The sequence below is a fragment of the Nerophis ophidion genome, linkage group LG03, assembly GCF_033978795.1.
Source record: "Nerophis ophidion isolate RoL-2023_Sa linkage group LG03, RoL_Noph_v1.0, whole genome shotgun sequence".
In the NCBI taxonomy this organism is placed as follows: Eukaryota; Metazoa; Chordata; class Actinopteri; order Syngnathiformes; family Syngnathidae; genus Nerophis; species Nerophis ophidion.
In genome coordinates, this window is record NC_084613.1 from 32937830 (window position 1) to 32950877 (window position 13048).

Consider the following 13048-nt stretch of genomic DNA (forward strand, 5'->3'; position numbering starts at 1 on the left):
GTGGACCAAGTTAAAGGAAGATAAATGAGGGATGGACCAAGTTAAAGAAGGAGACACAAATGATACAATAAGTTAGAAGAGAGAACATGAGGGATGGACTAAGTTAAAGAAAGAAACATGAAGGATGAACGTAGTTAAAGAAGGAAAACAAAGGGTGGATCAAGTTAACGAAAGACCAAGTTAAAGAAGAAAACACAAAGGATGGGCCAAGTTAAAGAAGGAAACATGAGGGATGAACCAAGGTAAAGAAGGAAACATCAGAGAGGGACAAAGTTAAAGAAGCAGACACGAATGATGGATCAACTCAGAAAAGGAGACAAGAAGGATGGAAAAAGTTAGAGGAGACAAATGATACACCAAGTTAAAGAAGGAAACAAATGATACAACAAGTTAAAGGACAAAACATGAGGGATTGACTAAGTTAAAGAAGAACACATGAGGGATGGACCAAGTTAAAGAAGGAAACACGAAGGATGGATCAAGTTAAAGAAGGAAACATGATGGATGGACCAAGTGAAAGAAGGAAACACAAAGGATGGACCATGTGAAAAAAAGATGGACCAAATTAAAGAAGGAAACACAAAGAATGGACCAAGTTAACGAAAAATACATAAATGATGGACCAAGTTAAAGAAGAATACACGAATAATGGATCAAGTCAAAAAAGGAGACAAGGAGGATGGACGAAGTTAAAAGAGGAGACACAAATGACACACCAAGTTAAAGAAGGAAACAAATGATACAACAAGTTAAAGAAGGAAACATGAGGGATTGACTAAGTTAAAGAAGGAAACATGAGGGATGGACCAAGTTAAAGAAAGAAACACAAAGGATGGACCATGTGAAAAAAAGATGGACCAAATTAAAGAAGGAAACACAAAGAATGGACCAAGTTAACGAAAAATACATAAATGATGGACCAAGTTAAAGAAGAATACACGAATAATGGATCAAGTCAAAAAAGGAGACAAGGAGGATGGACAAAGTTAAAAGAGGAGACACAAATGACACACCAAGTTAAAGAAGGAAACAAATGATACAACAAGTTAAAGAAGGAAACATGAGGGATTGACTAAGTTAAAGAAGGAAACATGAGGGATGGACCAAGTTAAAGAAGGAAATATGAGGGATGGACTAAGTTGAAGAAGGAAACATGAGGGATGAACCAAGTTAAAGAAGGGAACATGAGGGTTGAACCAAGTTAAAGAAGGAAACACAAAGGATGGATCAAGTTAAATAAGTAAACATGAGGGATGGACCAAGTTAAAGAAAGAAACACAAAGGATGGACCATGTGAAAAAAGATGGACCAAGTTAAAGAAGGAAACACAAAGGATGGACCAAGTTAAAGAAAAATACAAAAATGATGGACCGAGTTAAAGAAGAATACACAAAAGATGGACCAAGTTAAAAAAAAATACATGAATGATGGACCAAGTTGAAGAAGGAGACACAAATGATAAGTTTGGAGAGAACATGAGGGATGGACTAAGTTAAAGAAGAAAAAATGAAGGATGCACCAAGTTAAAGAAAGAAAAACAAAAGGTGGATCAAGTTAATGAAGGACCGAGTTAAAGAAGGAAACACGAAGAATGGAAGTTTAAGAAGGAAACATGAGGGATGAACCAAGGTAAAGAAGGAAACATCAGGGAGGGACCAAGTTAAAGAATAAAACATGAGGAATGGACCAAGGTAAAGAAGGAAATATGAGGAATGGACCAAGTTAAAGAAGCAGACACGAATGATGGATCAAGTAAAAAAAGGAGGCAAGAAGGATGGACACAGTTAGAGACACAAATGATACACCAAGTTAAAGAAGGAAACAAATGATACAACAAGTTAAAGAAGGAAACATGAGGGATTGACTAAGTTAAAGAAGAAAACATGTGGGATTGACTAAGTTAAAGAAGAAAACATGAAGGATGGACTAGGTTAAAGAAGGAAACACAAAGGATGGATCAAGATAAAGAAGGAAACACAAAGGATGGACCAAGTTAAAGAAAAAAACATAAATGATGGACCAAGTTAAAGAAGAAAACACAAAGGATGGACCAAATTAAACAAAAATACATGAACAATGGACCATGTTGAAGAAGGAGACATGAGATGGACCAAGTTAAAGAAGGAAACACAAAGGATGGACCAAGTTAAAAAGGAGACACGAAGGATGGACCAAATTACAGAAGGAAACATGAGGGATGGACAAAGTTAAAGAAGCAGACACAAATGATGGATCAAGTCAAAAAAGGAGACAAGAAGGATGGACAAAGTTAAAGGAGGAGACACAAATGACACACTAAGTTAAAGAAGGAGACACATGATACAACAAGATAAAGAAGGAAACATGAGGGCTGGACCAAGTCAAAGAAGGATACACGAAGTATGGACTAAGTTAAAGAAAAATAAATAAATGATGTACCAAGTTAAAGAAGGAAACATGAGGGATGGACCAAGTTAAAGAAGGAAACATGAGGGATGGACCAAGTCAAACAAAAAAACTCGAATGTTGGACTGAGTTAAAGAAAAATACATAAATGATGGACCAAGTTAAAGAAGGAAACAAAAAGGATGGACCAAGTAAAAGAAGGAAACATGAGGGATGGACCAAGTCAAAGAGGGAAACACAAAGGATGGACTAAGGTAAAGAAAAATACATAAATGATGGACCAAGTTAAAGAACGAAACATGAGGGATGGACCAAGTTAAAGAAGGAAACCCGAAGGATGAACGAAGTAAAAGAAGGAAACACGAAGGATGAACTAGGTTAAAGAAAAATACAAAAATTATGGACCAAGTTAAAGAAGGAAACACGAAAGATGGACCAAGTTAAAGAACAATACATAAATGATGGACCAAGTAAAGAAGGAAACATGAGGGATGGACCAAGTCAAATAAGAAAACACAAAGGATGGACTAAGTTAAAGAAGGAAACATGAGGGATGGACCAAGTTAAAAAAGAAAACATGAAGGATGGGCCAATTTAAAGAAGGATGGACCAAGTTTAAGACAAATACATAAATGATGGACCAAGTTGATGAAGGAGACATGAAGGATGGACCAAGTTAGGGAGGTTACATGAGGAATGGACCAACTTAAAGAAGGAAACACAAATGACACGACAAATTAAAGGACGAAACATGAGGGATGGACCAAGTTAAAGAAGGAAACATGAGGGATGGACCAAGTCAAAGAAAAAAACACAAAGGATGGACTGAGTTAAAGAAAAATACATAAATGATGGACCAAGTTAAAGAAGGAAACACGAAGGATGGACCAATTAAAAGAATGAAACATGAAGGATGGAAAGAGTCAAAGAGGGAAACACAAAGGGTGGACTAAGTTAATGAAAAATACATAAAAGATGGACCAAGTTAAAGAAGGTAACACGAAAGATGGACCAAGTTAAAGAAAAATACATAAATGATGGACCAAGTTAAAGAAGGAAACATGAGGAAAGGACCAAGTTAAAGAAGGAAACCCAAAGGATGGACCAAGTAAAAGAAGGAAAGACAAAGGATGGACTGGGTTAAAGAAAAATACATAAATGATGGACCAAGATAACGAAAGAAACACGAAAGATGGACCAAGTTAAAGAACAATTCCAAAATGATGGAACAAGTTAAAGAAGGAAACATGAGGGATGGACCAAGTCAAAGAAGGAAACACAAAGGATGGACTAAGTTAAAGAAAAATAAATAAATGATGTACCAAGTTAAAGAAAGAAACATGAGGGATGGACCAAGTTAAAGAAAAATACATAAATGACGGCCCAATTAAAAAAAGAAACACAGAGGATGGACCATGTTAAAAAGGAAACACAAAGGATGGACAATGTTAAGGAAACAGGAAGGATGGACCGAGTTAAAGAAAGAAACACGAGGGATGGACAAAGTTAAAGAAGGAAACATGAGGGATGGACAAAGTTAAAGAAGGAAACATGAGAGATGGACCAAGTTAAAGGAGGATACATGAGGGATGGACAAAGTTAAAGAAGGAAACACGAAGGACGGACCAAGTTAAAGAAAAATATATGAATGATGGACCAAGTTGAAGAAGGAGACATAAAAGATGAACCAAGTTAAATGGAGTATACATGAGGGATGGACGACGTTAAAGAAGGAGACAAATGATACAACACATCAAAGAGGAAAATGAAGGACGGACAAAGTTAAAGGAGGATACATGAGGGATGGGCAAAGTTAAAGAAGGAGACACAAATGATACAACAAGTTAGAGATGGAAGATGAAGGATGGACCATGTTAAAGAAAAATACATAAATGATGGACCAAGTTAAAGAAGGAAACATAAAAGATGGACCAAGTTAAAGGATGATACATGAAGGATGGACCAAGTTAAAGGATGATACATGAAGGATGGGCAAAGTTAAAGAAGGAGACACAAATGATACAACAAGTTAAAGAGGCAACATGAAGAATGGACCATGTTAAAGAAAAATACATAAATGATGGACCAAGTTAAAGAAGGAAACAGGAAGGATGGACCAAGTTAAAGAAGGAGACAACTAATCCAACAAGTTAAAGAATGAGACACAAATGATAGACCAGGTCAAAAAGGAAACATGAGGGATGTACCAAGTTAAAGAAGGAAAAATGAAGAATGTACCAAGTTAAAGAAGGAGAAATGAAAAATGTACCAAGTTAAAGAAGAAGAAATGAAAAATGTACCAAGTTAAAGAAGGAAACATGAAGAATGTACCAAGTTAAAGAAGGAAACATGAAGGATGTACCAAGTTAAAGAAGGAAACATGAAGGATGTACCAAGTTAAAGAAAGGATGATGATGGATGAAAGACGATGGACTTGGAATCATTGAATCAGACACAAGAGGACGACAACAGATATTTCTTCTGATGAACCCAGTTCAACAAGGAGACATGAAGGACCAAGGCAAACAAAAACACATGAAGGATAGACAGAATTAAAGAAGTACCCATTAAAGGAGTCATATTACAATTTATTCCCTACATTAAAACCCTTCCTTGTGGTCTACATAACATGTAATGGTGGTTCTTTGGTCACAATGTTGCATTGATGATGTTTTACAGACCATCTTCAAGTCACTTACTGGGTCGCTTCAGGATGCTATGTTTTGTGGGCGGTCTTATTTATATGTTTGACTGAGTCTTCTCCTGCCATGTTGTAGTTCTAGCACTTCCATGTGAGACAGAAGTTAGAACTCAATGCTACTTTCTTTGTATTAGAACTGGCAACAGCGGAGGATTCATGTGCATGTATGAGCCAGTCTGCCCCACAACAAGAGGATAAAGGAACTTATTGACAATAATGGCGGACATGTCAAATATCTGCTGATTGTGTAAGGAATTGTGAAGGAAGACAAGTTTGTTGGCGAAAACTTAAATTGAAGAAGGGGACACGGACCTCATCAAAGAAGGAAACAGGGAAGAAGAAGAAATCCAGATTAACAAGAGAAAATATGAAGGGAACAAAACGGGATGAATGTAAAACGGAGGAAGAAATAAAATGATGAACAAGTCAGGAAGTCAAAAAAAATGAAAGGTAACAAGTGATGAAGGAGGAGAAAGGTTGCTGTGGTCACAATGTCGTGACATAATCTGGTTTTGAAAGTATGTACATCGCCCAACAGGATACAGCAGGAAACAGGAAGTGAACAGGAAGGCGAAACATTCTAAAATCGTTTAAAATGATGTTAAAGTGGGTGGGTCTTAGGTTGCACGTAGAGTTAAAAAGAAAGGAAGACGCTACAGTGTGTCGCACGCACGTACACACACCTTCTTGAGACCTCCGAAAAATGCCTACCGTTTTAGGACCAACCACCTTTTCTAGATATATAAAGATTTGAATTTACAACATTAATAATATATACATACTATGCAAATATAAAACAGGGAGCTTTTAGGTAATTCTTTTTTTATAATTGTTTTTTAATCTTCATTATTTATTTAAAGTTTTTACAGTATGTCTCTATATAAAAAGTTATTACTTTTTTAAATCAGTTTCTTACACACTCTTGTTATTACTATGTTGGCCAGAGGGGGAGCACTTCAAATTTTTACACACACTTGTTTTTTCATATGTTGACCAGAGGGGGAGCACTTTTAAAACCAACACACAGTCAATTGGAAAAAATCCCTCCTTTTTGGGACCACCCTAATTTTGATAAATTTCACCACCATGGGTGTAAATGAGACATTCTCTATTAAAGGCAATGGTACTATTCCTTGTCTCAAGAAGGGTAGAAATACATCACGCATGCACGCACACACACACAAACACACACACACAAAGAGACAACCTTACCCGACTGCCCTGGGGGTGGAATGCCACCGCTGCCCCGCGGCAGACGTACAAAGATGGAGAGCACAGCAGCTTTGTTGCCAAAACATGGCTCCAAGGCGATGGGCTTGGGGACAGACTGTGGAGGGAGAGAGAGAAGAATCACTGCTGTAAGAATATTAGAAGGGAGTGTGTGTGTGTGTGTGTGTGTGTGTGTGTGTGTGTGTGTGTGTGTGTGTGTGTGTGTGTGTGTGTGTGTGTGCGTGCGTGTCAGATCAAGAAGGCAATGATATGACCCAGTTTACACCTGCCATCTCTGCTGAGGTTTACCTTCACCAGCAGCTGGGACCGCCCCTCAATGACCTGGATTATGTCTGTGCACTTCATGCGTATATACCTCCTTCCAACAATCCACTTAGTCTGTATACCGTAAATTCCGGGCTAATTTTTTCTTACACTTTGAATCCTGCGGCTTACAAAATGGTGCGGCAAATTTATAGATTTTTGTGTTTACTGACAGCCATAATAAAAATAGTTTCAAAACAACAACAGGCAAATTAATTGAGAAGGTGTCTTAGTGTTTGTGCTGTGGCAACATCTTTTGGACACATTTGTGTTCTTCCACTTAGTGCTTTTAAACCGGAAGTAGAGTGCCATTCAGTCTTTTAGCCGTCTACAGCGTTTCTATTTTTCATTCATCAATCCAAGTCACTTTTGTAAGTTTTACAATATAACTAAAACAATTCCTACTTACTAAACCGTCCAATGTGTGACGCCTGCAGGAGTGTTTTCATGCATATTTGTACATGCTATCAGATTGTGATGACGCTAGCGTTCGTAGCATTCACTAATATGCTAACAAATATGTGAGTGTCTGTGTAGGTATTATTAACTTTTTTTTGTATTGTTTCACATTTAAAAATTCTTCAGTAAATTCACCAAAAAATGTCACCGTGGAGTTATTAAGTCGGTTTAGCTGACTGGAGAGCTAGCTTGCACAGCTAGTGGGTCCATAACGATGGCTTCTGTTTTGTTCAACCAGCCGTTTGCAAACAATTAAGGTACAAACATTTATAACATATCTCTGTGTAAATAACTAATTTCATAACGTATATATCTGTAGGTTGTAGTACAGTGCGGATAATAAATGGAAAAATATTATTTTCTTTAAAAAAATTTGTGGGTGCGACTTACCTGTGTGCTCTGTAGTCCAGAAAATACAATATCTACAGTGGGCATGAAATAAACCTTTGCTGATTTGTAAGTTCACCACCTTATAAAAATGTATACACTTTAGTTTTACTGCAACAAAAAGACCAAATGTAAAAAACAAAACAAAAACATGAAACGTTAGATATGAATTTGGATTTTGTCGAGAGAAATAAATATTGATTCTTTACCAAACAGCATTTCTACTCCTATGGGTTCTCCATTAATCACTCCAAGCAACATTTGTAAGTTATACAATATAACTAAAACAGTTACTTACTAAATATCACGTGTGATATCTGTAAGAGTACATACATGCATAATTAGCTAATATGCTAACACGTTTACAAGTGCCTGTGTTAGAATTATAAGGTGTAAAACTGAAAGATATTGTTTCACTTTCACAAATTCCACAGTAAATTCACCAAAACGTCAACGTGGACTTATTGAGTCTGTTTAGCTGATTGGAGAGCTAGCTTGCGCAGCTAGTGGGCCAATGACGATGACTTCTGTTTTGCTTGATCAGCTGTTTTACTGCTGTGTTATAGACACCGTTTGGAAACAATTAAGGTATGTAAATAATCATTTACATACCTTTTTGCAACATATATATATCTGCGGTTTATAATCCGGTGCGGTTAATATATGGAAAAATATAATTTTTCTTTTAAAACCTTTATGGGTGCGGCCGAGGTCTGGAAAATACGGAACTTTATTAAAAATACCTAAATAACAGTGGCAGGTGCTGTACGTTTCCCGCCTAGGCCTTCAGTGATGTCCGACTTCAAAGATTACCTCTCAAAATACCATCATTTATGTCACCACATCACCATTACTGGAGAAATACTATACAGACACACATTTACGCAATACTGTTCATTGAATCACCTCAACAGTGTACAAAACTGGTTATTTTCTGGCGCATTTGAAAATAAATAAACCCGCATCAGCAATTAAAATATATATTATGTGGTACTGTCAAAATTAAAATTGCAAAAATCATACTAAACAAGAAAAAACAATTTTTTTTTAATATTTGAACTCACAATTTGTAGGAACCAATTCGACGCCATGATTTCTGGTTATGTTAGGCCAGCAGAGAAGGCCTTGACGGCACACCACTGCTAAATAATCGATATTTAGTAATTTGTCCATCGATTCAGCATACTCCACTTTCAAATGGTGATGCATTAAACAACTTTTCCCACCTCTAATCCAAACTGTCAAACGAAGAAAGACATTTTTTTTTTCAGAATAATTGTATATAAGTTATCACACAACTTGTTTTCTATGAGTTCAGGTTGCCATGCGTGAAGACCGTTTGCCTGGGTTACTATCCACTGGGGCTTACAAAGCGGTCTTTGATCTTATCGAGCAAAAGGCGGACAGATTGTAAAACTCCACTGTGTGCGATAGAATGCATCGTAGAGGTGTCGGTTTCTCAGATCTTGGACAGCCACAGGAAGGACCTTATCAGGACCCGAAATCTATGAGCAGAGAGGGGTCAAACCTGACACCGCTCCAAGCACTTTCTGTTTGAACTGTCTATGACACAGTGCTGCTGCTTAATGAGACCCCTCCCCTTAGAAGCAGCTGCAGCAATGTAATCAGGGAATGCCTAAATAAATGGGGAGGCATGGAACTCTTTCCTCAGAGCGTGGGGCGACATTGAAAGAGGGTGCAGGTCCACGCGCTCTCCTCATGAGCTAAATTGAATATTGTCTCTGTTTGATTTCTTGCTTCTTGTCTTGTTTAATAGATGGTTCAGTGTTTGAACATGACAATTTTGCTTTGAGATTGTTGTTCTTTCTACACACCAAGTACCAAGTCACGTTTTACTTTGGATCATATACTCCAAATCAAATTAATGTACAACTTGACAAAATGAGCAGGGGGTCAAATACTTATGTTCCCTACTGTCGCCTTTTTCCAAACACAGATCCTTTGTGCGTTGTTTTATCTCCTGTAGCCGGTTATTGTCATTGTTTGATGGTCATTTCCTGGTGTGATATAGCTTCACAACACTTCGTCCACATGTACAGTATGTGTGTAGACCCCCCCGGGAGCTGACAGGGTGCTAAAAGGGTTCAGATGGAGACAAATGGCGGGAACGACTCGCCCGCTGGAAACCCAGTAGTCACACACACACAGATTTTCCACACTGACAAGGTTACATTTTAACGATAAATCACCACTCTGACATGCTGAGGTCACTCCAGACCATCAGAAGTGGCAACCCATATGTACTTTAAGAAGCCTCCTAAATTGTGTGTTTTTTTTAAAAAGCAAGTTTGTTAAAACATGTCCATGTACTGTCCTTTTCTGGAGAGGTACCAGTCTGGAAGACGCGCTAGCTGTTCCTCGTCGTGACTTTTCTATGCATAGAGTCGCGATCAAAAGTTTACAAACGCTTGCAAAGAACATAATGTCATAGCTGTCTTGAGTTTCCAATCCTTTCTAAAACTCTAATTTTGTTGTGATAGAGTGATTGGAGCACATACTTGTTGGACACAAACAACTTTCATGAAGTTTGGTTCTTTTATGAATTTATTATGGGTCTACTGAAAATGTGACCAAAACTCCTGGGTCAAAAGTATAATACAGCAATGTTAATATTTTGTTACATGTCCCTTGCCAAGTATCACTGCAAAAAGGCGCTTTTGGTAGCCATCCACAACCTTCTGGTTGAATTTTTGACCACTCCTCTTGACAAAATTGGTGCAGTTCAGCTAAATGTGTTGGTTTTCTGACTTTGGGAAGGCCATTCTAAAACCTAAATTCTAGCCTGATTTAGCCATTCCTTTACCACTTTTGACGTGTGTTTGGGATCATTGTCCTGTTGGAACACCCAACTGTGCACGCACTGATGATTTTAGGTTGTCCTGAGGAACTTGGAGGTTATCCTCCTTTTTCTTTGTCCCATTTAATGCACCAGTTCACTTGGCAGTAAAACAGGTCCAGGTCATAACACTACCACCACCATGCTTAACGGTAGACATTGTGTTCATTGCTGATTATTTTGGCCAAACAGCTACCTTTTTGTATCATCTGACATCACATGAACAAAGATAAGACAGGTCTGCAATGAATTGCAAGCTGCTGGAACACAGGTGTCAGCGTCCACAGTCGAGCGTGTTTTGCATCGCCATGGACTGAGAGGCTACCACGCAAGAAGGAAGCCCTTGTTCCAGAAGCGACACATTAAGGCTCGTCTTAAGTTTGCTGCTGATCACATGGATAAAGATAATACCTTTTGGAGGAAAGTTCTGTGGTCAGATGAAACAAAAATTGAGCTGTTTGGCCACAATACCCAGCAATATGTTTGGTGTGGCGAAATTTGTCCTCTGCATTTGACCCATCTCCTTGTTCACGCCTTGGTAGGTGAGGGGAGCAGTGGGCAGCAGCGATGCCATGCCCGGGAATCTTTTGTGGTGATTTAACCCCCAATTCCAACCCTTGATGCTGAGTGCCAAGCAGGGAGGTAATGGGTCCCATTTTTTAGTCTTTGGTATGACTCAGCCGGGGTTTGAACACCCAACCTACCGATGTCAGGGCGGACACTCTAGCGCAGGGGTCGGGAACCTTTTTGGCTGAGAGAGCCATGAAAGCCAAATATTTATAAATGTATTTCCGTAAGAGCCATATAATATTTTTATAACAGTGAACACAACTAAACGCATGCATTTTTAAGTAAGACCAACATTACTAGAGTATAATAGGTCTCTTATTCTTTGTAATAACATTGTTATTCTGAAGCTAACTGTGGTGGGGGCGTGGCCTGTGGGCCTGCAGCAAACTTGGGTGTCCCAGGACCGGCCTCGAAATCAGCGACAGGTGCGTAGATGGCCCACCTGGGCCTTGTTATCTAATCACCTGTCGCTCTGTTATAAGCAGCAGCCAGGAGGAGAGACGGGGCCGAGGCTGTAGCCAGAGCGCGAGCGAGAGAGAAAAATACAATTGCTGGAAAGCAACTGAGAGACTTATTGAAAAATAAAACAATAATGTAACCCTGAAAAGGGCTCTCATGTCGGTGCTTGGTGGTCTGAAGAACCCCCAGGAGGGCAAGCCCCACACTAAACAATAATAAATAAATTACTACTTACCATTAACGCAACTTCTTGAACATAAAAAAGCATGAGAATGTTTTATATTTTGAACGTTATTTTTAACACTGTGATTACAAGTAGAATTATTCATTACTTATCGTGTTAAGGAATGTCAGCTCAGATTTATCCGAGAGCCAGATGCATTCATCAAAAAAGCCACATCTGGCTCTAGAGCCATAGGTTCCCTACCCCTTCTCTAAGCATTAGGCCACTGGGTAGTAGTTATACCATAAATTCTGGACTATTAACCGCTACTTTTTTCTTACACTTTGACCCCTGCGGCTTACAAGACGGTGCAGCTAATTCATGATTTTTTTTTTCGATAAAAGCCAAAAATGAACAATAAACCAGCCAATAAACTTGGAAAGTGTTTCATCGTTTGTGCTACGGCACCATCTTATGGAGGAGGTGTCTTCCAGCCACGCATAGCGTTTTTACTCACATGGATTCTTCATTCATTCCTCCCAGCAACAATTGTAAATTTGACAATATAACCAAAACAGTTTATACTCACTAAACTGTCACTTGTGTGATGTCTGTAGGAGCGTTTTCATAAATATTTGTATGTGCTAGCGTCGTTAGCATGAGCTAATATGCCATATTTTTTCATGCTAACGACGAGTCTGTGTTAGTATTCTTGAATTACAACGGCATTCTTTTTTTATAGTTTCAGTTTCACAAATTCCTCAGTAGATTCTGTTTAGCTGATTTAGCAGCTACGTTGCCACGATGACTCCTGTTTTGTTTATTATCCATTTTGCTGCCGTGTTACAGACACTGTTTGAAAACAATTAAGGTGTGTAAATAAGTCACTTTACAACATTTATATATGCGGCTTATAGTCCGGTGCGGCTAATATATGGACATAAAACCTTTAACCAGATAAGAAACCTATTGAGATCAAGATCTCTTTCACAAGGGTGACCTGGTCAAGAGGTCAACAGCACATGTCACACAACAGTTTCAAAAAAGTAATACATTAAGACATACATTTTAAAATACATGAAAGAGAACTGTAAAACAATTAAGATTTACACCTTTTAAAAACACAGGCACTGTGCAAAAGTCTCTTGCTCTCTGTCTCTCAGGACAGAACGGAAGTCTCCAAATGGAAGTAGTTCAGTGAGTTTCAGTTTCGTCTGCAATGCATTCCATGCCATAGGGGCAGCAATGCCAAAAGCTCTTTTGCCAAATTCAGTCCGTACATGGGGAACAGTTAAAACATACAAATTGTTAGAACGCAACGCATAAGAGCTGTTTTTTCTTTGTAACAAAATACACAAGTATGGCGGTATTAAACCTAAAAGAACTTTATAAATGATGGTCAGTCAATGTGTGTATCTGCGTGCACTCAATGAAGGTAAGTCTGACTTCATATACAGTTGACAAAGGTGGGGTGAGACTACGACAGCCAGTAACAAATCTTAGTGCTGAGTGAAAAACAGTGTCCAAGCGCTAG

The 13048-nt window shown here is 38.5% G+C and overlaps 1 protein-coding gene across 1 annotated transcript in view; it reads right to left on the reverse strand.

Annotated features, from left to right (window-relative positions):
• Positions 1–13048, reverse strand: part of atrn (attractin) — a 192178-nt gene that overhangs the window by 10080 nt on the left and 169050 nt on the right. The window contains exon 28 of the mRNA XM_061894846.1: positions 6299–6413. Coding sequence (XP_061750830.1) covers positions 6299–6413 — 115 coding nt within the window. The remainder of the gene's footprint in view (positions 1–6298; positions 6414–13048) is intronic.